The sequence below is a fragment of the Equus asinus genome, chromosome 8 (genome assembly GCF_041296235.1).
Source record: "Equus asinus isolate D_3611 breed Donkey chromosome 8, EquAss-T2T_v2, whole genome shotgun sequence".
In the NCBI taxonomy this organism is placed as follows: domain Eukaryota; kingdom Metazoa; phylum Chordata; class Mammalia; order Perissodactyla; family Equidae; genus Equus; species Equus asinus.
The window spans coordinates 32979320-33007085 of NC_091797.1; the positions used below are offsets into that span (position 1 = coordinate 32979320).

A 27766-nucleotide genomic window follows, 5' to 3' on the forward strand; every position below is an offset into this window, starting at 1 on the left:
TCATCTCTGCACTGCAGCCAAGGGAGGCCCGCCCTGGTGCCGGCTGCTGCTTGTGGCCTTGGGCAAGCGTGGGTAGAGGGGCTAGGGGCCGCCTGTTGTGCCCCCACCCTCCCAGGGCCTCCCTCCCCCTCCACTGAGTCCTGCTTGGGTTAATTATAACTCTGACCTAAGTGCCCTGTGACGCCACGCCCAGCTGCCCTGCCGGGAGACCCAGCAACCAGGTAGGGGAGAGGCGTAGAGGGAAGACCCAGACTTCCTGTGCACTAGGGTGTCAGCCGGTGGGTGGGGAGGGGGATTCCGGGGGAGGAGCCACCGACCCCTGTCCTGCAGGTATATGTCTCTGTTGGCCTCATAAGGTCCTCAGGTGTCTGGGTGACGAGGGACAGGGCGGGGAAGGCCAGCTGGAGCAAATAAGGTGCTTGAGACAAAGCGGAAGAAGGGGCTAAAGCAGGTGCACATGGAGACAAACAGAGCCAGGCCTGCCCTGGAATCGCGGCTGCTTCCTCCCCCAGTGAAAGCCTTCTGTTCCCCAGGTCCATGCCTCAGCTATGCTCCTCCTGGAGGAGTCCCTATCCCACCTGGGCCCCTCAGTGCTGCTGCTGCTGCAGCTGCTGTTGCCTCCTGCATCTGCCTTCTTCCCCAACATCTGGAGCCTCCTGGCTGCCCCTGGCTCCATCACCCACCAGGACCTGACCGAGGAGGCAGCTCTCAATGTTACCCTGCAGCTCTTCCTGGAGCAGCCACCCCCAGGGCGGCCTCCTCTTCATCTTGAGGACTTCTTGGTGAGTGTCCCTGGGTCCTGTCACACTGCAACCTGATTCCCCGATTCCCTGGGACCTCTACTCCTTGAGGGCCTTGCTTGCCAAGAGAAGGGACACTCCCCTGCCCTCTCCCACCTCCCCTCCTGTGCCCCCTGCAGCAACAATACCCAGGAGTCCTGGTCCTAAAATCAGGAGTCCCCCCTCCTTAGAAAGGTCCAGGATTGCCCCTCCCTTGTAGGGGCCAGCACCTTCAATCCCTTCCACACCCAGCCTTGAGCGCCAGTTGCTGAGGAAATGTGGGCAGTGGTCCAATCCAAGGAGCTTCCCTGGACCCCTGTTTCCTACCACTTGCACAGGGCCGCACCCTCCTTGCTGATGACCTCTTTGCCGCCTATTTTGGACCCGGGTTTCCTTCCCGGCGGTTCCGAGCAGCCTTAGGGGAGGTATCTCGTGCCAATGCAGCCCAGGACTTCCTGCCGACTTCCAAGAATGACCCTGACCTGCACTTTGATGCTGAGCGGCTGGGCCAAGGGCACACACACCTGGTGGGGGCTCTACGGGAGACCCTGGTGGCTGCCAGAGCCCTTGACCACACCCTGGCCCGCCAGCGCCTCGGGGCTGCACTTCATGCCTTGCAGGTGAGAATAGAGTTGGCTAATTAATGGTCAGGGGGGTCTTCACTTCCAGGCTTCCTTTCCCAGGTGGTGCCTTCTTAATCATGCCTCCTCCTTCTCTTGAAGGGATGGGGGCACTGCTTGCCAATGCCCTGAGGCTATTCCTTAGCTCCCTCATTCCAAACTGGCAGTGCTTCCTGCGGGAACAGCCAGGAGGCCATAGCAGCTGGAGAGAAGTGAGGGTGAGAGAGGAAGGCGCTGAGTCAGAGAGGTGGGCCTGGTCAGCCACTGAAAGGCCTTTGGTGGGACTCTGAGTAAGACAGGAAGAAACACTAGGAGACTCCCACTTTGGTAAAGCTCTGCCCTGGGCAATGGGGAGAGAGCAGTGGAGAGGACTGACAATAGTAGGAATGGGAGGAGCTTTCTAGGTGGGGAACTCATAGGAGTGGCGAGTTAGGGCTGGTGTTTATGAGAACAGTCAGACTAGTGCCTTGTTCCCCTTCTCCTCCTATCCCCCGGGACCAGGATTTCTATAGTCACAGCAACTGGGTGGAACTGGGGAAGCAGCAGCCACACCCTCACCTCCTCTGGCCAAGGCGGGAGCTCGGGAGCCTGGCACAAGGTATGGCCATGACCCCAGTGGTTGGGGGGAGCCCACAGAGCCACCTCCTCTCAGCCCATCCAACCACCATGTCACATCCTGAGGTCATATAGAATGTGACATCGCTTCATCTCTGAAATGACCTGTGAGGTCACCCAGTCCAACTAAAAGCCAGGTCAGTTAGGTGTCTTCCCCAAGGTCCCACAGGGGAGGACAGAGCCAGGACCAAGTCTGCAGACCTCAGTCAAGTGCTCTGTCTTTCATATGGCTTCCTTTGCCCACTGGATCACACAGGGCTTTCTCTCACAGCCCCCTCGTCCTTCCAACTGAACTACGACCCAGAAGCTGCCTCCTGTCCATTACAAGTTCACTTCCTGTCCACAGCTCACAGAGGGCACAATCCCCATAGGATTGGTCCCCACACTTCTGGGTTTTCTAGCACAGTCCCAGTCTCAATTAGTCAGTGTCATTGCCAGCCCATGGACTCCAGGTTTTAGTTCAGAAAACCTAAAGGGTACCTATGGGTTCTCACCTTGTTCTAGTTGAGAGGAAAAGCTGAAGATGTTTGGGTGGACAAGGAAAATGGTTGGGGGCAGCAGAGTCTTGGGTTCTGGACCCCTGCCTTCTCTTCCTAGTGGGCGATCCTACCTGCTCTGACTGCGAGGAGTTGAGCTGCCCCGAGAATTTGCTGGGCTTCACACTCCTCACCTCTGGCTACTTTGGAACTCACCCCCCTAAACCTCCAGGTACCAGACAGGAAAGCCGCCGGAAGTAAGGGGAGAAAGTCACTTCCTTTCCCTTGGCTCTCTTGCTAGGGATCTCGGTCCTCTAGGCCCTTGTGCCATTTCCTATGGCATCACTTCCTGGAAGGAGAGGATGTTGGGAATGGGGTGGGTGGATGGAGGCCCACTGAAGCGGTGATTGTTGGAGTGGGGGAGCAGCTTCTTACTCAGCAGATGACTTCTCAATTGCCCAAGGGCAGCTTTTGGGAACCGACTGGAAGGATCAGGGGCTCCACCAAGTGCTTTGGTGACTGACCCCTCCAGATTTATTCCAGATTTTCTCCCCACAAAATATCATCATTTCCTGCTGATCCTTTGCTGAGGAGTGAGAGGGTCAGGCCAGGTCAGAAAGGGTCTCCTTTTCTTAGGAGGTAGCAGGTTTTTTTACCTCCACCCTCCAGATCCCTTTCCCCAACCCAGGGAAATGTAGCCATGGGGGCCATTTTGATCGGAGCAGCTCCCAGCCACCACGGGGAGGCATCAACAAGGATAGCACATCCCCAGGCTTTTCCCCACACCACATGCTGCACCTCCAGGCTGCAAAACTGGCCCTTCTGGCCTCTATCCAGGCCTTCAGCCTCCTGCGAAGCCGCCTGGGAGACAGCGGTTTCTCCAGGTGAGTGGCCTCCTGGAGGTCGGCTCCCTAATGGCTGAGGACTCCTGGTGTTGCTGAGAAACCTGGGGCTGGGGACAAATATGCAGATCCTTCACTGTGTCTCTGGCCTGCTCCCCAGGCTGCTGGACATCTCTCCAGCCTCCAGCCTGAGCTTTGTCCTGGACACCACAGGCAGTATGGGTGAGGAGATCAACGCTGCCAAAATCCAGGCTCGCCACATTGTGGAGCAGCGGCGGGGCAGCCCCATGGAGCCTGTCCACTATGTCCTGGTGCCTTTCCATGACCCAGGTAACCATAGTTTGGCTGGGATAGTGGAGGGAAGGAAAGTCCAGGACAAGGGGTAAATGCCGCTGGTGGGGAAGTGGGCCTCATGGCTCCACTTTCTTAGCAAAATGGTGGCACTTCCTGAGTGAGCCTTTATGGTACCTGTGTGCATATACAGAACAATAGACCCCTTCTTCCACTGTTTCCAAAATAACAACAGTTTCCGTATGAGCTTAATCATGATCTGTGCTCAGGCAGGTGGCCTCTGCTTTCTTAGGCTTCCAGGCTAATGAGTCATTTTCACTTCTCTCCATTTCCTGTAGCTAGAGGTTGAGATGAAGGTGGGGGTTGGGATCCAGGCCTCTGTGAAGTGTCTGAGGCACCTAGTTACACAGTATTTCTTTGCCCCCTGAATTGGAAGTCAGATGATCTGGGCTGGGTTAACTAGTCTTACTTAGGCCGGTCATTCAAGCTCTCTTTGCCTCAACTCCATCATCCACAAAATAGGTCAGTACTTGTCTTATCCTGCCTATCTCCCAGGGTTGAAATGATGATCAAATAAAATGCCTATAGGACTGAGAATTCCCTAAGGGCAGGGTTGAAGTGTGATTTGTCTGAATAAATCTCATAGTAGCTGGCATTTAATAGGGGCTTATTACATATTTGATGAAGGTATGAATAAATGAATAATTAAGAATTTAGCCCTTATGTGCAAAACACTATTCTAAGGTTTACAAAATCAACTTATTTAGCCCTCCCAATAACCCTCTGAGGTAAGTACCGTTATTTCTCTGGCTTTTCTGGTGAGGAAAAAGGCCCCAGTTGTTTTGGGTTTTGTTTTGGCACCTGAGCTAACATCTGTTGCCAATCTTGTTTTTTTTTCCTTCTTCTTCTTCTCCCCAAACCGCCCCACCCAGTACATAGCTGTATATTCTAGTTCTAGCTCCTTCTGGTTGTGCTATGTGGGATGCTGCCTCAGCCTGGCCTGATGAGCAGTGCCATGTCTGCGCCCAGGATCCCAACTGGCAAAACCCTGGGCCACTGAAGCGGAGCACACGAACTTAACCACTTGGCCACGGGGCCAACCCCCCAGTTGTTTTTTATACTTACACATGTACCCAATATAAAGGCCCACTCAGGACCACAGGAGTGCTGCCATTTTGTTAGGGAATTGAGGTCCACTTTCCAACTAGAGGTACCTACCCCCTGCCTGCCCCTGCCCTGCTCTGCCCATATAAATATAAGGGAATACTGTCATCTTAATACTTGTCCACCCCAGGAGCACAGCAGGCCTCTTGACTGGGGAGGTGGTGCTAGGTTGGAATGAGGGGAGCCCTCTCCTCACTTACCTCAACCTCCTTTCTCCCTCCCTAGGGTTTGGCCCCGTCTTTACAACCAGTGACCCTGACAGCTTCTGGCAACAACTCAATGAGATCCAAGCCTTGGGGGGTGGAGATGAGCCTGAGATGTGCCTGTCAGCTCTGGAGGTCTGCCCTCCCCTACTCCTTCCCTTCTTCTCCCTGTTTTTCCAAGCCCCACTACTAAAGGGAGCTAGAGCCTTCCTGGGACCCTACCCCCGACCCTGCCTTCAAAGCCTAGTCCCACTAGGTTCACCCACGCTTGCCCAACTCATTCCCTTACTGTCGCAATATTTAACATCAGCCCTTTCCCTCCCTGCCAGCTGGCCCTGCTGCACACACCTCCACTCTCAGACATCTTTGTCTTCACTGATGCCTCCCCGAAGGATGCCTTTCTCACCAACCGAGTGGAATCCCTGACTCAGGAGCGGCGCTGCAGAGTGAGCATAGCTGGTGGGAGACGCAGTGTTAGCCTCTCAGGGATGCAGAAAACCCTATGACAATAATCTCCTAACAAAGATCACACCACACTATGGTGGTTGAACCAGCCTTGGCATGGGGTGGGAGAAGCAGACAATGAGTACAACATTTCCTGATCCCTTTAACAATACTAAAGAGTGGGAGGCCCTACCCTTAATGATGCTGAATTCGTATTTGAACCTGCCCCCAATAAACCATTTGAAGAACTGGAGATATCATTGCCAACAATCCACTATATGGATGACATATAGTGACAGTTACAAGGGAATGGTGACTACTAACTGAAGACCAGGGGCTTGTGTCATTGGGAGGCCGTCAGTAGCAGCCAGAGGGTAGACAGAGAGCTTACCACTAATCATCAGCTCTATAGGAAGCTTGAGCACAAGGGAGCCTCGTTTATGATGGTAGATGCACTTGGACCCCTCAAGTACTGGCCTCTCTTCCGGGCACAGGTTACATTCCTGGTGACAGAAGACCCATCGAGGGTTCAGCACCGAGCTCGGCGTGAGGTCTTGTCCCCGCTGCGTTTTGAGCCATATGAAGCAGTGGCCCTGGCCTCAGGAGGAGAGGTGATCTTTACCAAAGACCAGCACATTAGGGATGTGGCAGCCATTGTTGGGGACAGCATGGCTAACCTGGTGAGTAAGTGTGGGGGCCAGAGGGACCAGGGCTCTCACCTCAGAACTGAGAGGATGGGTGACGCTGCATTTCTCTTTCTCAAGGAGAAAGGGAACAGCTCCTATTGATGTGTTACTATTCCAGACAGAAGGGTGGGAAAGGAATTTTCTCTCCCTCTGAGATCCACGGCTACCCACCTTCCACACTGCTCCTCCCATATTAGTACCACCCCTCCCCCCTAATGTTGACCTCCAGTATTCTGTCCTGGGCTACCACAGGAAGTCCTGCCATCTTTTAAGGGGAGACAAGAAGTGATTGCCTTATCCTTAATCCCTTGCCTCCAAATTTGTCGTTGACCATAACTTCATCCCTGGTCCTCACTCTCTCACTGGAATCCTTTCTCCATGTGTGGAGACTTAGTTTCTTTCTGTCTCCGTCTTTCTCCTGTCTTTGTTCTCACCTCATTCCATGTCTTATCTTCTCCTCTATTTTTTGGTCTTATTCCTCCCTCAAGGTGACACTTCCCCTGGAACCTCCTGTTGTGGTGCCTGGGAAGCCACTTGTGTTCATTGTGGATGGGCTGCTCCAGAGGCTCACAGTCCGAATCCACGGGGAGGTCAGCAGTTTCTGCATCAGGAACCCTGCAGGTACTTCCATGTGTGTCTCTCAAGGCAGAGGGAAGAATGGAGACTGGGGACTGGAGAATGAGGGGTAATATACTAAGGGGAAGGCATTCTCATGTGACAATCTCTTGCCTCCCACTCCCACCCAGGGGTCTGCCAGGGCCAGGAGGAAGGCGAAGGGCCTCTGGGTCACACTCGCCGCTTTGGGCAGTTCTGGATGGTGACCATGAATGACCCCCTACAGAAAGGGACCTGGGAGATCCAGGTCACAGCCAAGGGCACTCCAAGGGTGAGAGTGCAAGGTAAGGAGGGAGATATTTCTGGGAAAGGATGGGAGACTGTGGAGCTGAGAGAGCAATTATCAGTTACATTCATCTCAGGAAGGTTTCTGACTGCCTTTGACCTCCTCAGCCCAGACCTCCCTGGACTTCCTCTTCCACTTTGGGATCCCTGTGGAGGAAGGACCCCACCCTGGCCTCTACCCCCTGACTCAGCCAGTTGCAGGTACATCTATTCCCCACCCCTGTCTTGTTCATTAATTTTATATTTATATAAAATTCTACGTATATTTAACTTTTTATGGAGTTATGACTTGCACTAAACTTAAGTGTACAGCGGATGGATTTCATATAATACACCCATGTAACCATCATTCAGTTCAAGATTTAGAACATTTCCAGGATCCCAGAACTCCCTTCTGACTCTCCCCATCAATATCGCTCAGAGGTAACCCCTTTTCTCCATCCGTACTCCTCAGAGGTAACCCCTATCCCAAAAGCTGTTCATTCTTTTCTCTCGGTCTCTGAATCTCACGCAGATTCTCCCCTCCTCTCTCCTGTCCCAGGTCTCCAGACCCAGCTGCTGGTAGAAGTGACAGGGCTAGGCTCCAGAGGCGAATCTGGAGATCCTTTGCCGCATTTCTCCCACGTCGTCCTTCGAGGAGTCCCCAAGGGTGCCGAGCTGGGCCGGGTGCCTTTGGAGCCCATGGGACCCTGGGAGCGAGGTCTCCTGGCTGCCTCGCTATCGCCCACACTTCTGTCCACCGCGGGACCATTTTCCCTGGAGCTGATTGGCCAGGACGGAGGGGGACAGGGCCTGCACCGGGCGGCCCCCCAGCCCTGCTCTGTGGTCCCTGTCCTTCTGGAGGTGAGAGGCAAGGGGAAGGTGCGGCTGGGGCTGGAGAGAAAAGGAGCGGCTCCTCTCCTGACCCGCCCTCCTCCGCAGCTCAGTGGCCCCCCGGGTTTCCTGGCCCCAGGCACCAAGGCCCCGCTCGGCCTCCACATCGCCAGCTTCTCGGGCCCTCAGGATCTCGATCTCAGGGCATCTGTCAACCCCAGCTTCGCTCTCACCTCCAACCTTTCCAGGTGCAGCCCCTGAACCCTCTTGCTCCCTTCTACCCCGACCTTTCGGTTCCGGGGGGTGGGATCTGGTACACGCCCTTTAAGCCTCGCCTCTGGCCCCTTCCGATTGGCCTTCCGATTCTCTCCTCCCCGCCCAACCTGCACTTCGCTCCGCCCCTTGGCTCTCGGCCCTGGCGGGGGCTTCAGCCTGAGGTCTGTTATCCCCTCTCCAGGGTTCTCCTAGAACACAATGAGTCCGCCTGGGGGCGCCTGTGGCTGGAGGTCCCAGACTCAGCCGCACCGGACTCCGTGGTGGTGGTGACTGTGACTGCGATGGGTCGAGAAGCCAGCTCAGTGCCCCCGACCCACGCCTTCCTCCGGCTCCTGGTGCTGGCCCCTGCCCCTCAGGTGAGGCAACCCCACTTTCCATCGCAGGGTACGCAGGGCAAGGGGAGGGCGGTGTAGGCTTAATTTGGGTGCAGGCACCCTGACAATGTTCTTCTCCCCAGGACCAGCTCGCTGCCCCTGCCCACTCGTCTGGCCCCGTCCTCACCACGGCCAGCCCTGGCTTTCGTCCCTCCACTTTGGTGACTCGGGGCATAGCTGGAGGAGGGCTGGCGGGCAACACCTGGTGGGGCACAGTTGGAGGGGTACTGCTCCTGCTAGGTCTGGCTTCCTGGTGACACAACAGCCCCTAGGGGGATGGGCCTCCAGCACTATTTTCAATCTTGCCGTGTTGGTGAGAAGGTAACATGGGCCTCCAGACCCTATCTCTCTCAGCTGGGATGGAGGCTTTCCTTCTAATGCACTTGTCCCTTCTCTTTCTTAGGGAGATTGGGATAGAGGGCAATGGATTTTCCCAGAATGCACTTTCCCTAATCCTTGTGAGAATCAAACCAAAGACTCATTTTTGGAGAAAGTTGCTATTTCTCTGTAGCATCTTGATTCTACTACTTATTCATGCTCTCCCAAGCTCAGGGAGAGGGGAAGATAAATAGGGCAGAGACTAAGGTTGGGAGTGGGGTAGGAGGGTACCAGGAAGTGTTATGTATAGAACTATTTTTATTTGAAATTCTGGAGAAGCTTCTATTTTATTTTTATATTTAAATTTGAAGGACTGTTTCAATAAACATGTCTTCTCCCCAGAAGGATTTCAAAGAAAGATCATTTATGCACATCACATAGGGGAGAGTGAGGGCTTAAGACACAAAGAAGATGAAATGGAAGTTTTCAGGAGCAGAGAAGAAACTTTACGCCAACATGTTTGGACTTCATTTGACCCTCCATGTGGAGCCATTTAGCTGTTGAGTTAAGAAGCAGAATAAGAAGGCTGGGGGTTCTGACTCAGCCTCTTCTGTCACCAACTGAGGGGAAGGAGAGGAGGCCTTAGACCCTGGTAGGGCCCCTCTGCCACTTGGGGCAGCTCGGCTGAGCCATCTCCCCCTTTGGCTGAATGACTCCTTTCTGCTGCCTTGACAACTCCTGGAGAAGAGGAGAGAAATAATCTGGGCATCTGTGCTCCTCCCTCCCCCATGGGGCCAGGGCTCTGCCCTCCCCTCACTCCCCTACAGTTTACCTGTTGATGCCACACGTTCTGCTTCCTTGGCCTTCCCTTCCAGTCCTTGGTGGCGCAGGAATTAGCCTTGTTCAAGGGATGTGGGGAGAACTGGGGGGAAATTCACCGTTTTCTGTTAAACCAGTGCTGACCCCAAGTCCCTTCTCAATCCCTACTTCCCAAAAGTCTAAACTAAAAACAATAAACTCACCTTCCCCTGAATCAGATTCTGCAAACAGATGTTCACCTTTTGAATCTGGGCTAACTGGGGGACACCAGGCTCTGAGTGTAAATCTGTCAGAAAATTCTAAAGAAGGAGTTGGAGGCTGACAACATGGTGAAAACTTAAGGTTCATCTGCCACTCCTCTATCACCACCTCTCCTCCACCTGGATCCCTTCATCCCAATACCCCTCCAGGCAGGGGGAAAAATCCAATACTCCGTCTCTTTAATAGTCCAGTTCCTCCATCCCCCTCAAATAGCAGAGTTCCCCCTTTTCCTATTCTTTATGGATCCTCCCTGTCCATCCCTGACCCAGTGGAATAATCCAGGCCACTCCCCCATCTCAATGCAGTAATCCAAATTGTGTCCCTCTGAATGGAATGCAGGCCAGCCTCCTCCAATCCCAACAATGAACACCAACCTAACACTTGGTGGCATCCTGTCATTACAATGCTGCTTCGAATTCATGATCCCTGCCCATTAACTCTCTCCTTTCCAGGCTGGTCTCAGGCTGTGTCCACATGTTCCCAGCTCCCCTCACCCCCACACACCATGGGGCAGCCCCGTACCTCACCAAGGGCCCCCAGATGCAGCTGCTGTTGCTGTGCCTCCCTCAGACGGCCCTCAAACCAGGCCTGGCCATGCTCCAACAGCTCTAGCCCCTGCCACAGGGCATCCTGCTCCCTCTCCAGAGCCTGCATCCTCTGCAGCTAGAAAAGGCAAGAAGCCAAGGCTGACTGACTCCACAGCAGGGTTCTGGGCCATGGCCCTTTCTCTCAACCCCTGGTTGAGTTCACTGTCTGGTCACTGAATGTGAGCCCAGACTGGTCCCTGAGGACCTGGAGGGCAAGGGGAAGAAGGGGGGATACTTATGAGTCCTCAAAATTGAGTACAAATGTGGGGGGCAGATCTAGGGAGAGGGACTTCCCCTTGGACCTCTTGTTGTACTAATACTCACCCAGAGGAAGAAGCTCCGAGCCCCTGGGTCTTGGCGGCTTGTCCCCAGCGGCAGCAGCAGAATTGTGTAGGGAGCCTGCACCAGGGGCAGCCCACCAGCACCCGGGCTCCCCATGGCTGTGAGGTGGGAAGGGTGGAGCCACGCCCACTGGTGCACTGGGCTGGTCCCTCCCCTTCCCCAGTGTATTATACCCGTCCCACCTAGTCTTTCAGCCTGTCAGAGCCCTCCTTGCTGTGTCTGAGGCTGGGGTGTTCCTACTTAAGGGGAAAGACCAGACCATCTCCCTTGGGCTCCTGTGTCTTCCCTCTCGTCTGTTGAAGTAGCTGGGTCTCATGAAGTCCCCATGGGTAGAATCGGAGGGTCTCCCTACAGCAATGTCACTGTATTTTTTTTTTTTAAGGAAGATCAGCCCTGAGCTAACATCTGCCGCCAATCCTCCTCTTTTTGCTGAGGAAGACTGGCCCTGAGCTAACATCCATGCCCATCTTACTCTACTTTATATGTGGGACACCTGCCACAGCATGGCTTGCCAAGCGGTGCCATGTCCGCACCCGGGATCCAAACCGGCGAACCCTGGGCGCCGAAGCGGAACATGTGCACTTAACTACTTCGCCACTGGGCCGGCCCCTCTCACTGTATTTTTAATGAGGCTAGGACAGTCCCTTTGCAGACTCCTGCTTGGTGTTTCTTCTCTTTCCTATTCTCTTGTTTTGTTTTGGCTGGTCTAAGGAAACAGTAACTTTCTCAAAATAAACTTTATTCCTAATATGAAACAAAATTTCCAGGGAAACTGAGAACTCTAGGTCTGAAGGAGATAAGGAAACAAAGAGGCATGTGCAGCCCACCAGGGTTTGGGAACTGGAGGAGAACTGAGGAAGGACTCTCAGAGGATGGTGGTGGCAGCAGGCAGCACTTCCTGACTCATGAAAATATCCAGGTCCAGGTTGGGATCTTCCAAATCCAGTTTCAGAAACTTATCTACTAATATCTGGCAACTGAAGGGAGAGAGAATGGTGAGATTTATGGGAGGATGGATAACTGAGTTCCTGAGCAGAAGGGAGAGGCTGTGGCACAGAAAAAGCTGGGACCTTGAAAATTTAAGAATTTTGGAAAGAAATCATGGGTGTTTGAAGAGCAAAGAGGCTATCTGAGTCCCTGAAAGGGGGAGAAGAGCTGCAGAAGATGCTAGAGAGAACAAGGACCCAGGGCCACATACTCACTTTTCCATTTGCTTCTCCTTTAGCAACTCCTTGACAGGCTTGATGGATTTTCCACTGCGGATCAAGTCTGAGACCTAGGAACAAGAAGGAAGGTGGAAGCAGGGGCGGGGCGGGGCAGTTGAGTAAGAGAAGAGGAAATAAGGATCAGAAATCCCACGGACCCAGAAACCCAGGCCCCTGAGAGGAGCAGGGACAGTGGAAGGGAGCCCTGATGGAGGTGGTTGATGTCAGGATCTAACCTCCTTGCCACGAGCAATGAGTTTGTCAGGGAGCCCGGCCTGGGCAGCTGTGTGGGAGGCATGGCTGGCATTGGCAACACCTTCGCAAACCTGATAGAAGAAGACAAGGTCGTTCCCATCCTCGCAGGTCTCCATGGTCTTAAAAGAGAATAAAAGGAGACAGTGTGTCATCAGTCACTCTGCTTCCTGTCCCGAAATCCTTTGCCCATCCCTGTGGGAAGTGAGAAAAAAAAAGGGACATGGTCCCTATACTCAGGATAGGGAGGAGCCATTCCTCCGCTCTGGGGACAATCTAGGGGCCCCTAGGGGGATAGATTGTTTTCCTCACCAAATACTGCACAAGGGGCCCCTGTGGCAGCAGCTGTAGCTGAACGAGGCTCAGGAAGTTGGTGGCCACAAAGATGTGGGGGCACGTGGGTCCAAGGGCCAGCCAGTGTCGGAGCACAGCGGCCAGAAGTGCAAGCCCATCCACCTGCACAGGGGCAGGAGTGAGGGTGCAGAACCATGGGTGCCCCATGTGCCCCTCTCCACCTGCCCTGGCCTCTCCCCATCTCCTGCTCTGTTTCTTCTCTGCCCACACACCCGTATTCTTTTCCTGAGGCTCAGCCTCACCCTCATGCTCCTTTGTCCTCCTCCATTTTCCCCTCCTTAGTTCATCATTAGTTTCTCCCCTCACCGTGTTGGTTCCCTTTCCAAATTCATCAATAAGGACCAGAGACTGCTCAGTGGCATTGTTCACGGCTTTCGCCACCTGCTGGGCACCAGATGGACAAGGGAGAGTTTCATTAGCATTCGAGGCCTGTAATGCACTGACCACAGTCTGCCTGTGAATAAGACTGCTTGTATATGTGTTCACCCTACTGGACTGCAAGTTCTTTAATAGCGAGGTGCATGTTATGTTCATCCTTTCATTGCAAACAATGCCTCAAACAAAGCGACAGTACAATAAAGGTTCACAATATTGATACTCCTGGTCTCTGAACTGGGAGCTCCCTGTCCCTAGTGTAGAGGGCATGTGGCAGAAGGAATGTTTTTCCTGTTCTGATCATTTTTCAGGGATAGAGTTCCTTCTCCATTATCTTCCTCCCCCAATCCCACCTCCCTTTGCTCCCTTTGACCTGGTTGAGGTCGATCATGAAGGTGGAGAGGCCAAGGGAGATGGATTCACAGCTATGAATTCGGGTGAAGATGGCGTCTACTGCCCCGATTTCTGCTTCCTCTGCTGGCACAAAGCTGCCCACCAGGGCCATGAATGTGATCAAGCCTACCTGAATAGGGGAGGAGACAGGGCCTGGAGCCTGGTGGTGTGGGCCAAGGTGAAGGCGAGGCTAAACTGAGGGGTGAATGATAGATCAAGGAGGGGTGAACACAGTTTAACAGAAGATCATAGCCCCTTCTGCTTACTTTAGAATCAGTAACGAGGGTTGGGGAGTGGGCAGAGGCAAACTTGAGAATGGCATGGACCTATTCAGAGGTGGAGGAAGTGAATTCAGGCTTATGGAAAGATCTATTAGCACATGGCTCTCCCTCAAGTAGAGAATGAGAACATGTGAGGTAGAGGATCAGGCTGTGTGGGCTCTGGGCTTTTCATGACAGGTGGGGTCAAAAACAGGGGGAGAAGAACTGTAGGGAGCTGGGTTAGCGGGTAGGCAGGGGATGGAGACAACGGAGAAGAGCCAGAGGGCTAGTTTGTAGGGATTCTCCTCACCTGTTTGAGGTATATGCTCTTCCCTGAGGAGTTAGGTCCAGTGATGACTTTGACCCTCCCTTTGTCCCCACCACATTCTGCGGAATTGGGCACGAAGGTTCGGGCACAGAGTTCCATCAGAGGATGTCTGCAGTGGGTGGAGAGGTGCCTCACACACATGGCCTGTGGATCCAGATGGATGAACCCCCCAGAAGATGGGGCCTTCAGGCCCCTTGTATCTATTCCTCCACCCGCTTCTTTTCTCACCTGCCATTCTGGATTCGTACCCCAAGGAGTCGGGGGGAGTAACAGGGCCTTGAATAGCCATAGTCCCGGGCAGCACTGGCAAGAGCCAACAGGACATCCAGGCGGGAGGCAAGGTCCAACACCCGGGTCAAGACTGTTGCCCGCGCCAGCACCTGACACTGCAGCTGGTACATCAACAGGGTCTCTTGGTCTGGGGGTGGTTGAAGGAGGGAGCTGTGGGTCAGCTCCAGGGGAAAGTGAAAGAGAAACAAAGAGGCCAGCAGGGGGACCTGGAAACAGGCTTGCAGATACAATCTGAGATACCCAGAGACATTCAGCGGAGAAGATGGAGAGTCAGAGTAGAGACAGCAGGAAGAAAAGGAGCCTGTTAGAGTAATCTCCAAGCTGCCCACTCCCCTCCAGCCTTTTGCTTCTCCTCACCCCGGATGTCGCAGTGCAGGTCCCCCAACAATGCATCCAGCTCCTTGGTTCGAGCACTACGATAGTGCAGCTTCTCCTCTGAGAGAAACTAGGTACAAGGGTTCAAGCTGTAGGCTTTGCATCTCTTGGTGCTCATCCTCTCGCAGCTTTCTAACCCCACCTCCAGCCCCCACCCTAACTTCTTTCTCCTTTGTCTCAGAGCTGGGAAAGATCGAAGTAAAACTATAGGAGAGAGATCCCATATTGGGCAGTGCTCATAGAGTAAGGCCCTCCCTCAGCTGCTGATTCATTTTCCCTATCACTCCCCTACAGAGGGCGAGGGTCTTACCATGAAGTCCAGTCCCTCGATCTCAAAGTCACTGGCCTCCACCATGGAAGGCAGGCGGGGAATAGAAAGAAGGAAACCAATCTGGGGAGAGTAAAGAGGAGATAAAGCAGAGAGTGACATACTGGGCACTTTCTCTCCCTAAAGGAAGCCAGAGACCCCTGTACCCTGCAATGGTTCCCTCAGGGGGCTAAAGCCACCAAAAGGTGTTCAGATTCTTCAGACTTCTCCAGAAGTTTTCTTATCTACTAATATGTCCTTCATAAGCCTAATATCTCCCCTAAAGACCCTGGAGGTTACACCCACCCTCATGCCCTCACCAGAGGGATGTAGATGACACTGCATGATGGAATACGGGAGTCCAGATTCTCTAGCTCCTTCCGAGCCACCTCAGTGAGGAAACTGGGAAGCCCCATCAGCCTTCGTTTTTCTAGGAGGGTGGAAGACATGTGGATATCGAAAGTAGGGCTCCTCCCCTGCTTGCTATGATTATCCCCACCTGTAGTGACCACCTACCAAGGATGGTACCCCCATCACTACGCAGGCTCATGTTTCAGGGCTCACAGGCCCATCTGCACACCCAACACTCACTCTCATCAATTTCAGGATCTATATTCGGGAGGACTGTGAAGCGATTTTCAGCAAGACTGCCCTCAAAGTCCACCTGAGGAGACAAGAAGTCCAGTTGCTTATCACTCAGCACCATCTCTTGGTCCTGTTCCTCCCCTCTGCTTGGGCCCCGATTCTCCCTGCAGTCCCTGTGTTAACCCTAACCCTCCACGCACATCCCTGGTGTTCTGCCACCTCCTCTCACTATATTCCATCTTTAGTCATCCACTGACCCCAGCGTTTCCCATGGTTCCCCATCTTCCACACCACATCCCCTAGAGCCTAGTCCCTCTCCCTCTCTCTCCCATAGTTCCCCAGGTGCTCTGCCTCTTTCTTGCCACTCACCACTTTCCCAATGAGGCTGGCAATGTGGTGCAAGTCATCAGAGAATTCTTGAGAAATGTCCTGAAAAAGCTGGATAGACTGAGGCAGGGAGCGGCAGGCATCCCTCAGGCCCAGGGCACTGTACACAGTCTGCAGGAAAACAGAGGAAGGTGGCCCACACCGAGGCCAGGCTGAGGTGAGGGGACAGGGATGAACTGAGAACAAAGACCAACAGGGAAAAACACAATGACAAAGACAAAAGATCTCAAAGGCAGGAAAGAAATAGTGAGAGAGGAAACAGCATCTTAAAATTCTGTGCCAGGCACTGCACTAAACAGTGAGGCTTCAAAGACAACTAAGATATGGTCCCTGTCCCAGATGAGCTCACAGTCTAGTGAAGAAGACAGAAATACACCCAGAAGATTTAAAAATAAAGTCATGGGTGCTTTGATACTCCCAAGAGAGGGGTTTGTACAGAGGAAGGAGAAAGAAAGAAGGATATGAAAGGCAGAGAAGTAAATGAGCAGAAGGGCAATGACAGTATTGGGGCAAGAGAGAATAAGAAGAGAGAAAGGGTGAGAGTCGTTGAGAGTTAATTTCCGAGAGTGAAGGTGAGTGACCTGAGACAGCTGCTCTAACTGTGGATTAGACTGAGTGGACAGACCCAATCTATAGGACATTTACTGAGCCTTACTCTGTGGCAGAGGATAATCAAAGGGTTTAGGGGCCAGCCCCGTGACCGAGTGGTTAAGTTTGCACACTCCACTTCAGCAGCCCAGGCTTTCACCGGTTTGGATCCTGGGCATGGACATGGCCATGCTGAGGTGGCGTCCCACATAGCACAACCAGAAGGACCTACAACTAGAATATACAACTATGTACTGGGGGCCTTTGAGGAGAAGAAGAAGAAATCAGTCAGTCAATCAAAGGGTTATAATCTAGCCATGATGGAAACAAACAAGCAGCAAAAACAATGACTACCCACAAAACAGACTGACCAAGTTGTGGAACTGACTAAAATTACTAAGGAAGTTCTGAGAATAAGATTAATATGGGCTAAAATAGCAGGGGATATCTTTGCAGAGAAAAGGAAATGAGCTAGGTCTCGAATAAAGCTATTCAAAAAGGAGGGTATTCTGGGTGAGGAGGAGAGCATGGGCAAATGAATAGAGTAGAAATAAGAGCTTACACTTACTGAATGCTTACCAAGTGCCAGGCAACATTCTAAACTTTCTACATGGGTTAATTTCATTCACTCCTCAAAATAATCCTAGGAGATAGGGACTAGCATTATCTCCATTTTACAGATGAGCAACCTGAAGCACAAAGAGGTAATAAAACTTGCTTAAGTTCCCACAGAGAGAGTAATGGAAGAGCTGGGATTTGAACACAGATGTCTGACTTTTAACCACCATGCTGTACTGAGCAGGGACACAGCGGGTCTCCTGGACAGAGTGCTTGAATCTAGAGCCTGGCCTGGCTGAAGCAGAGGATAAACGTTAAGCACTTGGAAGGGGATATACAAAGAGTCACACACATCTGCTCATGTTAAAAGAAAACTGAGGGGGCCGGCTCCGTGGCCTAGTGGTTACGTTTGCGCGCTCTGCTGCGGCAGCCCAGGGTTCCGATCCTGGGTGCGGACATGGCACCACTTGTCAGGCCACGTTGAGGTGGCGTCCCACATCCCACAGTTGTTAGCCCAGGTGCCAATCTTAAAAAAAAAGAAAAGAAAACTGAAACTACTTTATGCGTTAAGTAAATATCTGTAGATAATGAGAACCAGATTTTTCACTATCAGAGAAAGAGGTTGCAGATGAGGAAAGGAGGAAGTCTAGAGTGAACTCTGTGGTATTGGATTAGAATCAGAGGTATGAGTATGAACTCAGGGGTTCTTTAACATACAGATAGATAGATTCAGGAATGTAGATGTGTATGCATGGGTTCGTACACATATATTTCCTAGTTCTGTCCATGGTGAGGGTCTAGAAAGAAGTGATAGATACCTCAGTAGCAACAATCACACCTAGGTCCATCTTGTCACCCAAAGAGCAGAGAAGCTACCATAGTCTACTGGGGTCATGTGTAAAGGACTCAGAAGCCAATATGAAGAGGCTCCCATTGGCCAAAGATGGAATAACTTGAACATGTTTAAAGATTAAAAATGCAGTGGATATATACACAATGGAATACTACTCAGCCATAAAAAGACAAAATCATCCCATTTGCAACAACATGGCTGGACCTTGAGGGTATTATGTTAAGAGAAATAAGCCAGACAGAGAAAGACCAACACCGTGCGATTTCACTCATATGTGGAATATAAACTAACACATGGACAAAGATAACAGATTAGTGGTTACCAGAGAGGAAGGGGGTTGAGGAGTGGGCATAAGGGGTAAAGTGGCACATAAATATGGTGACTGACAGATATGTACAACCGAAATTTCACAATGTTATAAACTGTTATGACCTTAAAAAAATGCAGTGGACTGGAACATGTTTAAATCTATGAGTCCATAATGATATTAAAACCACAACAACAAAAAACTCATTGGCTACTTTGGAGGATGTTAGCGAACTAATTTACTATATGCTATCAGCTGGTAAATAAAGGGGAAGGGGAGTCAAGCCATTTTCTGTGATAGGAACTGTATCACTGGGTAACCAAAGAGCAGGTGAGAGGAAGTTTCTCTTTACAGAAACATTCTGGCTAATAAATGAAAAAAGAATGACAGAATTAGAATTAGAATTAGAAACACTAATTTTCAATCCCTAAAGAACTAATGGATTTAGGTATTAAACATCAAAGGCTGCTAACATCACAAAAGGAGAGACAGACATAGCAGACATGTTCCTTCACTTACGAAACAGTATTGAAAAACAAAATCAAACTTGAACCCGATCACACTTCTAAATTCAACTACTAGTTTTCAGAAATTCTAGAAGAGAGAAAAATATGTCAAAAGCACCTAGGGAATGTAATCAGGGAAATCAAGGCAAAGGAAAACTCTATAGGACAAATAATCTAGCTTCTTCAACAACGAACTTGCAAGGGGAAAAAGAGAGAGAAAGTGGTGAAATGGAGAAGGAACCCATACAGGAGACTTAAAGAGACATCATCCCATCACCATATGTTGAACATATGAACATATTTGGATACTAATTAAATAAATTGTAATTAAAAAACCATGACATTTAAGAGATGATTAGAAATTTAAACATTAGGTAGTTGATATTAAAGAATTATGTTAATTTTTTAGGTAAAACAGTGGTATTATTCCTTTTTAAAAATAATTTTCTTTTAAAAATCATACTGAAATATTTATGGGTGAAATGATATGATGGCTTGGATTTGTCTCAAAATAATTCAAGAAGGGGAAAGTGGGAGAAGATATATATGAAACAAGATTGGTATGAGTCAAAGTGCTGAAGCTGCATGGTGGGTACATGGAGGTTCATTATATTGTTCTCTCTAAATTTTTTTGAGAATTTCCACAATACAAAGTTAAAAAAAAGTGTTGGGAAAAAGTGGGACAGGGTAACCAGAGAACAGAAGGGTCTGGAACACATGCTGAGGGGTGTAACCTGGACTTTCAGGATTCAAGAAGGGAGGCCTTACCTTGTAGAGAACCTGCCAGTCGCTGACCTTGGTGTGGGACAACTTCATGCGTTTCAGAATCAGCTACAGTCAGACAAGGGGAGAGCCACTGTTTTCTCTCTCCCATCCTAACGCCCCTCAAGAAGCCTGACGTCCAATATTGGCCCTCAACCTCCTTCCCCACCTCCCTGCCCCCCACCCTTGGCTCACAGGCACGTTTTTGATGTGACCCAGCAACCGATGCAGCATCTGCGCCATGTCCAGATTCTGGGGTAGCAGGAAAAACTGAATGACATCCAGACGGGAATTTAGTTCCCCCAGGTCCTGAGTTGGACGCCTGAACCATAGCCTAGAAGGGAGGGTTGGAGTAGGGGGAACAGAAATTACATCTGTTTTCATCACTGTCTTGGCCTCAACTTGTGAAAATGTGTTTGAAGGTCCCCGGGGATTGTGACAATATGTATTTGTACTGGCAAGTACAGTGTGCTATCTATGTGGGTGTGTTTACGTGTAATCTACTGAAAATCTCTGGATGTGAGCACAACTGTGTCTGTATATCACAGTTTTGATGGATGTGACCACGTGTCATTCCATGTGGATATGTGATGGAGCTTGTCAACGTTTTAGAGAGAGAGCAGTGTGTTGAGGCATTTGTATGCCAACACTCTAGCTCTCTCTGCGGCTGAGTAGGAGAGGGTGAGTCAGAATGAGTTTGTGTATCTGTATTTAGCTGTGAAAGTAGCTCTGGATGCAGTAGCACAGACATTCGTCTTTTTTTGTTCTTCCTGTGAAAGTATATAACTGTCCCACATGGAATGATAAGTCCTCAATTTATGATAATTGTTATCTCTGCAGAGAAGAAAGAAGGACTGGGGAAGGACAATTAAGGGGCTTTAATAACACTGCTTATTCTTAAATTGGCTGGTGAAAACACAGAGGTTTATAATGATATTACTATTATCTATACTTTTTGTGTGTCTGAGGTATTTCCTAATAAATTAAATTAGTATACAGAAATAAGTGTTTCATCTGTGTTTGTGTAGTTCTGGGTGTCCCTATCTCCCTATGGCTATGAAGAGAGTGAGACTCTGTAAGGACCTGTGAGCCCACAGACTCTTTTCTACATTAGAGCAAACCACTAGGTATATCATTTTATATAAAAGCAAAAGTGTGGAGACACTGGGGCTGGAGGATGTATATCTCACACTGTAGTCTTGGCCAGTTACCCTGGCTTAGAACACCCCAGCTTAGAATGAAGCAGAGGACTCAGTTGGATTCAAGGGTGGGTTTTAGGCACTCTGTTCCTTGGTCACAGAAGGCTCCACCCTCAGCAGCGTAGGCCAGTCTATGAATACTCATCCCCACCTTGGAGAGCCCATGGGCCTCACCAAGCCGACTTTCTTCTAAAATACGATGGTATCTCTGACTCGTGTATGTACCGTTAGTGCCAGGAGAGATCTTAGTCAAGCCAAAATCCCTAATCTTACAGCTGAGGAAATAAGGCCCCTAGAGGATAAGCGACTTGTCCAAAAGTCATACTGCCAGTAATAAGTATAGGTGGGTCTCAAAATCAGGTCTCCAGATTGCTTGGACAGTGCTCTTTAGAGCATACTGTGACATCTAGTCACCTTCCTGGTGCCCTGTCCAGCTTTAGGCCAGCTGGGTCCTTAATTCCTCATTCAGGTTATGATTCCATGCCCTGCCTGCTCCTATCTGGGGAATCTGCACTCGCCCCCACCTTTAACTCAGTTCTCCTCTCCACTGAGAATTCCTTCCTTCTCATCCCTGGCTGAGATTAGAAACTGGCACCTGAAACACAGGAGAATGTGTGGGTAATTAAATCACCCCACCAACTACCTGGAGATGACCTCAGAGATTATCCTAAATTAACCTCCAAAGACACACATTGCAAGGCAGGTGAGATGGGAAAAGGGTTATGCACCTGTAGTCTAGCAAAGGTTTCTGCTCTGAGTATTTTGAGGTGATGTGACTAGCGTGCTTGCACTCATGTACTATGCTCACTCACTGAGTGCTACTGTGTACAGGGCCATGTGCCAGGCACTGAGGTAGCAGGAAGGGAAACTGCACAGAGTTCACAGCTATGAGCGCAAGCAGATTCACTGACTGTTAATTCCAACCTGATGTGATAGTGCAACTAGATAACATAAGCACCACATGAGCACACAAGAAGGTACATGTCGGTCTCCTTACAGATGCCTGTGAAAGCTTCACCAAAAAGGTGATAATTGGGTTGCACCTTGAAGAGAATGTAAGATTTCTGACAGGTGGAGAACAGAGGAAAGACTTTCTAGAGGAAACAACAAAAACACAGGTATGATGTGTTTCCATGATGGCAAATGGCACTAAATGACTGGAATATAGGGTGGATCCACTAAGAAAGGATTTAGGAGGGGCCTGGGAAAGTAAGCCTGGAAATTAAAATTGGAGTAAATGGGAGAGGCTTTGAACATCATACTGCTAAAGATGCTAACTTCCTCCTGCAGGTATGGGGAAGCCTCCTGAGGTTTATGTTACTTTGTCTCTACTTAAGGTATAAAAAAAGTGGAGTGACATGCTCAGATCTCTGATCTGGAATGAAAGGAATTTTAGAATTAAGGATAGATCAGAAAAAGAAGAGATTAGAGGCAGATAGATCAATTTGGAGGCGAACACAATGCTCCAGGTTAGAAATGATAGCCAGAATCAGAGCAGCAGAAAGAGGGAGAAAGGGCTGGCTGAGAGATATTTCAGGGTAGAATCAATAGGCCTTAGTGAATAATTGAATATGGGAGGTGAGGGAGAAGCATCAATCCAAGGTTCAGAGCTTGAGAAGTTGTATTGCCAGCAATGCCATTAACTAGAAAAGGGAATGCAGGAAGAGGAACAGGTCCAGGGGACGTCAGTTTGGATGCTCTTAGTTTGAGCTGCCTGTGCATACTGCAGGTGGTGATGATGTGCAATTAGTATTCCACATACGAAGCTCAGAACTAGAGACACATTTTTTATGTGTGAGGAAGATTGGCCCTGAGCTAACATCTGTTGCCAGTCTTTCCTCTTTTTGCTTGAGGGAGACTGTCACTGAGCTAACATCTGTGACAATCTTTCTCTGTTTTATGTGGGATGCCACCAGAATGTGGCTTGACAAGCAGCACTAGGTCTGCGTGCTGGATCTGAACCTGCCAACCCTGGGCCACCAAAGCAGAGCATGCAAACTTAACCGCTGCGCCACAGGCCAGCCCCTAAAGACACAAATTTGCATGTCATCAGAGAATAGCTCAAATTTGAAGTGTGTTTTTATAATTAAAGGTATTACTATGTGTATATTCATGTTTGTGATTGTGTTTCTATTGTGTTCATGTGGAAGTCTGTGTATTGTCAGTGGGTATATGTGTATCTGTGCTGACAATGTAAAATGAAGATACTACGAGCTACCAGATGGGTTGTTGTAAGGATGAAATGCATTTAGCCAGCATTCAGGGAAGGGCAGTTGTTTTTATTACTACTAGATGGGGGGTGTGAGTCCATAGGCTGCATGCATTGACCTATAGCAAGTATGTGAGACACACTCACCTGAGCAATTTCTCTCCCCACTTACAGCGGCATCTGTTGAGAATTCCTGTGGGGAGTGGGAGCAGGGAGTGAGCTTGTTTCAAGTCAGGGCCAGGGAAAGGAATGTGTGGATGTGTCTAAGCTGAGGCATCCAGGTTAGAGATTTGGATGTTGGGCAGGCTGGCCTGGGGGGTGTTCCCCAGATACAGGACACAAAGGCAGCCAAAGCCGGTGCCTGGCCACAAGTCTGAGCCAGGATTATCTTAGGATGTAGGGGAGCGGATGGGCACTCAGAGGAACACTCAGCCAGAAAATTACACAGAGCAGGCGTAGACTTACAAAGAGCCTAAGACATATATGTAAACGTTACACATAGCCCACTAAGATATGCATAATTAAACCATGTGGATACTTGGGGCAATGTCCCCAACACACCTTAAAGCCAGAGACAACTGATAAAGACTATGCAAATCAAATATGGGCAGTTATGCAGTTGTGTAACTCTCCTCTGTACATAGGGCCTCCCAAAGTCCTTAAACAGGTGCACAGCTAGTAAAAACATTCATACAAACCCAAGGAATGAATATGGAATTGGTAAAGTAAGAGATGATATGCAAATGACACCGGACAAGTACAGGGTGTGGGGAGATTTCCAAGCTCAGAGAGGGTACCAAGAGGATAAGAAAGCTGGGATGGAGTGAAAGAGACATCTGGCAATGGGGGTAAAGTAAGAAGAGGGGAGCTGGGACACGTCTTTGGAGGCAGCTGCTTTCCTGGCAGACTTTTGTAGTGTGAGATGAGGGAAAGGGCATACCTACCAAAAAGGCTGAGCCCCTCCTTCAGTCCACTGGCCACTTTGTACACTGAGGGGTGAGACTCACTCTTAAATATCTGCAGAACACTGTCAGGGAGAAATGAAGGAGTTTGACGTAGCCTGGAGTTTTAAATGGATTGAGGATTGGGAACATCCTCCTGAGATCAAGTCTTGATGTAAGGTTTGTCCCTCACTGATCTCTGCCTCCGTTTCTCCCTTTAGAAAAGGAGGGTGACACCCTTGTGCTCTTCTTCCTCTCTCCCCTTTACCCCCCTCTCCCCTTTCCTTCAGGGAGAAAGATCTTAATACCCCCAGGATTAAAGACACTGGAGCCTCATTAGGAATATTAGAACATTAAGCTTAATCCTTCTCCCTCCCCAGAGACGACAGCCTGCCTCCATCTCCTTACCCGTAAGTGTCTTGATCTATGCTCACCAGATGGGTCCTGAGGACGGAAAACAAGCAGAAGGGAAGGTGGCTGGGAGATGAGAGGTCTGTGTTCATTCCAGAGTTCCATCCCCTTTGCCCCCACTCCCGGAATACTGTCTCAGTCTTCTCCCCAGAGCTACACATCCCCCTCAGGTGCTCTTGTGTGTTCTAGAGCACTTTACCCAGTGGGTCACTGCCCACCCTCCACCCCCACCCCCACCCTCACCCTGTCTTACTATTCAGGCCTCCCAATCCCACCTTATGTTGGTTGAGGTTAGGGTAAACCACTTACAACACAAATTTCTTAAAGCCCAGGATGGGGACGCTGACATTATAATCTTCCAGTTCAACCCCGATTCTTCTTCGACCCAGGAACTTGAGCAGCCCTCCAAGTGCCCGAACCTGGAAGGGAAATCAACAGTGGAGTTGGGATAAATCCCAATGTCCTGGGGGCAGGACAACACCAGGGAAAACAATTATTCTCCAGGGCTGGGCTAGTATCTCCCAGGACTCAACCCTATGCCTGGGGTGCTTGTGCCCGTCTCCAATTTGCTGCAACCCAGTCCTAATCTCCCAGGACTCATCTTACCGTGAGGAGGCAGTCAAAGGGAATGATGGAGGAGAGGAAGAGGATTTTCTCAGTCGTGGTCATGGAGTCTGGGATGAAGGAGTAGTTTCCAGAAAGGAGGCGCTGTTTGCTTATCTCTAGACCTATTTGGGGGGAGGTAGGGGAGGGAAACTGTAGCCTAATTTTTCACTTCCTTTTAAGAATGAGACAATAGAAGCAAGAAAGAGAGAGGATGTGAACTTATCAAGCTCACACAGACAGTTAATGGAAAGCTGAAACAAGATCCAAAATTTGAGACTCTTAGTCTAATTCTCTCTTTAATCTAATCTGATATAAAGATCTTTGGCTGAGAGCACAACCTGAGTAAGATAAATGGCTCAGGAGAGTAAGATATCTGCCTGGAATTGAGGATTTTTGGTCAAAAAGATCATATTAATAGAGGAATTTAATAACACAAATGCCCTAACATACAATTAGGATAGAACATTTCTTGTCCTTTTTGCAAACCTGGGAAGGTTATGGAAGTGCTTTATGAATCATCAAAGTCACTGAGGCAGTGCCCTTTTTTTTTTAAGGGACAAATGGCTTAGGCTTAAAGGGAAAAATTCCGATAATAAAAGCTATCCAAAAAATGTCACTACTCCTTATCCGGGATGTCCTCATTCCTAAACATGCCTAAGTAGAGCTTTCACAATAACCTGCAGGTTATTAACAGGCAGGGAACAGACACGATCTTGAGGAGACTGGTCACGGGAACACAAAGGTTTAGGATGAGATAGGCTGGGAGGAGACCTCTGAGGGTGGGGGTCGAGTTAGGAGAAAGGGTCTGGAAACTGTGATGGGAGATTGGGCAAAGCAAAAGGAAGGAGATACCAAAGTCCACACTTGGCAAAAATACGAGTTCAGGTCTCTTAGGCTCTCTGTGTTCCTGGGAGGCTGTAGGGGAGGCAAAGAAAGAGCCATCAGTCTGTGCATTTCAGTCCTTCTGCCTCTGTCCCATCTTCCCTCTCACCCAATTCTGGCTTCCCGGCTCTAGCGTCCTCCAAGATCCTTTAGTCTCTCGGAATATTCCATACTTTAGTCCAACCGGTCAGCCTTACCCAGTCCTTACCAAGCTTCCCCAGAAACCGAGTCATACTCTCATCCTGTTTGGCACTCGTAACAACAGTCCGGGGATTTATTTCATCCAGAACTTGGAAGGAGAATGGAGACCAAATGAGTTAAAAGATATTTATCCTTTGACTAAGGAGGAACCTATAGCTCTCCCCTTGCTATCTCCCTCCCCCCTCAAAAACTTATTTCCTCTAAGAGGGAGTGCTCCACATAGTGGGAGCATAGGTAGGAACCAGGCACGAGATTCAGGAAAAGGAGAGAGTAGCAAGACTGGCCAGCGGTGGGAGGGGAGAGGGTGCCCTGGAGTTGTCACTAGACCACAAACTCCTGAAGGAGAGACATGACTGATGTGCTTAGCACTCCATCTCTAGCACCTGATACACTGTAAACACCTAATAAAGACTTGTTGAATAATGAAATGACTTCCTAAAAACAACAGAGGGAGCCTCAGGGCATCAACTAATAAGAGACTGAGTCAGGTGAGGGCATATGCGTGAAATACACTTCCACTCCCAGAGGAGAGGAATTCATGGTTCTGGCCCCACCTCTCTGAAGAAGCTTGAGACTCTCGTGGTCCGGGGCATCGGGCATGAAGTGGATGGTGGAGTCACTAGTGTCATAGTAGGCAATGCCCAAGTATCCTGAATTCCACAGCACACACAGATGGCTCTGTCCGGCGAGGAAGACGGGAAACCAATCGCTGAACCTCGCAGAAGTGCGGAGTTGGGCCTTGCCTTATTTAATTTTAATCCTCTTATCAAATCTGAGAAAGGCATCATCACCCCCATTCGGGAAACGTTAACCAGACGCTCAGCGCAGGAAGGTGACCGCCCAGCCCTTCCCAGCCCTTTTCCATTCCACATCCCACGTTCCAATCAATTCCCGGCTCTCCCGCTCCCCTGACGTGGCCGCCCCAGAGACCTCCGCCGGCTCCTCCTCCTCCTCTTCGGCTTCCCCGGGGCCCGGCACGGGGGCGGGGCTGGCGAAGCTGGCCGAGGCTGCCCCGGGGACCGGTCCCTGCGGCGTCCTGCCCGGGGTCGCTCCCACGGCGGCCATGGCCTTGGAGGGTCTGCGGATGCAGAAAACGAAGGCGGTTCAGGAGCGAGGAGGCCGCGAGAGGGGGCGCACGGAGCTGCGAGTGTGAGAGCCGTGGTGACAGGGCATTATGAAGGGCGACTTCTCGGGCATGTCACTAACGTGCAGACTGGCAAACTCCCTCGCGCCACCCTCGCTTCTGTCACGCGGAGGCTGTATTTTAGAGACGGTCTGAGGGCCCTGCCAGGAGAGGCGTGCACTTCTCCTCTCTCCGCCCCTGCCAACCACGCCCCCACGATCGCAGCCCCACCCCAGTTACAGACGACTCGCGGCGTTTTCCCGCCTTTTTAGTCACCTGGGATGCGACGTGCGCGAGACCTCGTCACTGAATAAAAGGCGGGAGCCTGAGGGAGGGGCGCGCCGGCGCGGGGGCGGGATGCGCGCGCACAAGCCCCGCCCTCTTAGCCGCTATTGGTCGGAGAGACCCGGATCCAGAGATTCAGGAGAGAGAAGGAGGAGGAGACTGCCATCGCTGAGAAGATTGGGCTCTGATTGGTCGATTCGCATATGGGGCGGGGCCAGAACGTTTAAACTTCCCGCCCTCTGCAGTTGTGAGCACCCCGGTCTCTTGCCCTCAGCGTTTCTGGGCTTTGATTGACGTGGGGTGGAGCCTGTGAGAAGATCAGGAGCCGAGCTTGAGTCCGAGCCCCCGAAGGGCATTTAGGGGATCTGGGAAGGGGGCCGGCCTTAAAGGGCCAGAGGCGCGTTGGTTTTTTT

At 50.5% G+C, this 27766-nt stretch overlaps 3 protein-coding genes across 14 annotated transcripts; 1 reads left to right on the forward strand and 2 right to left on the reverse strand.

The window, feature by feature from the left end:
* The first annotated feature begins 83 nt into the window (after positions 1-83).
* VWA7 (von Willebrand factor A domain containing 7) lies at positions 84-12215 on the forward strand. Of its 5 annotated transcripts, none has more exons than XR_011505039.1 (17): positions 84-221; positions 534-782; positions 1118-1399; positions 1901-1997; positions 2612-2722; positions 3179-3374; positions 3493-3662; positions 5013-5125; positions 5320-5436; positions 5929-6114; positions 6609-6741; positions 6867-7019; positions 7129-7221; positions 7562-7863; positions 7947-8081; positions 8291-8465; positions 8567-9107. XR_011505039.1 is itself a non-coding variant. In XM_070515253.1 (17 exons), exons 2-17 carry the CDS (start codon positions 549-551, stop codon positions 12081-12083), a joined length of 2550 nt encoding a protein of 849 aa, XP_070371354.1. In that variant the 5' UTR covers positions 84-221; positions 534-548; the 3' UTR covers positions 12084-12215. The 5 variants fall into 5 exon arrangements, 4 of the variants coding, with proteins under 4 accessions (XP_070371354.1, XP_014687122.2, XP_070371352.1 ...); XM_070515253.1 differs by lacking the exon at positions 8567-9107 and adding an exon at positions 12036-12215 and having other exon boundaries at positions 7942-8081; XM_014831636.3 differs by having other exon boundaries at positions 7942-8081.
* SAPCD1 (suppressor APC domain containing 1) lies at positions 9403-11559 on the reverse strand. Of its 3 annotated transcripts, XM_014831649.3 has the most exons (5): positions 10793-11559; positions 10404-10544; positions 9824-9919; positions 9634-9723; positions 9403-9539 (listed from the first exon to the last, which is right to left on the reverse strand). In XM_014831649.3, the coding sequence occupies exons 1-5, from the start codon at positions 10904-10906 to the stop codon at positions 9444-9446; spliced, it is 537 nt and encodes a 178-aa protein (XP_014687135.1). In that variant the 5' UTR covers positions 10907-11559; the 3' UTR covers positions 9403-9443. The 3 variants fall into 3 exon arrangements, with proteins under 3 accessions (XP_014687135.1, XP_044632221.1, XP_014687132.1); XM_044776286.2 differs by lacking the exon at positions 9824-9919 and having other exon boundaries at positions 10793-11031; XM_014831646.3 differs by having other exon boundaries at positions 9415-9723; positions 10793-11030.
* Positions 11510-27484, reverse strand: MSH5 (mutS homolog 5). Of its 6 annotated transcripts, none has more exons than XM_070515254.1 (25): positions 27345-27484; positions 26876-27023; positions 26500-26623; positions 25953-26033; positions 25715-25777; positions 24863-24984; positions 24566-24675; positions 24254-24289; positions 23849-23931; positions 23052-23097; positions 19692-19830; positions 19503-19565; positions 15905-16033; positions 15542-15614; positions 15271-15380; positions 14954-15034; positions 14626-14713; positions 14206-14395; positions 13960-14086; positions 13370-13519; positions 12928-13002; positions 12580-12723; positions 12252-12389; positions 12013-12086; positions 11510-11787 (listed from the first exon to the last, which is right to left on the reverse strand). In XM_070515254.1, exons 2-25 carry the CDS (start codon positions 27008-27010, stop codon positions 11676-11678), a joined length of 2493 nt encoding a protein of 830 aa, XP_070371355.1. In that variant the 5' UTR covers positions 27011-27023; positions 27345-27484; the 3' UTR covers positions 11510-11675. The 6 variants fall into 6 exon arrangements, with proteins under 6 accessions (XP_070371355.1, XP_044632196.1, XP_070371356.1 ...); XM_044776261.2 differs by having other exon boundaries at positions 24254-24322; XM_070515255.1 differs by lacking the exon at positions 27345-27484 and adding an exon at positions 27152-27256.
* Between the last annotated feature and the right edge of the window lie 282 nt (positions 27485-27766).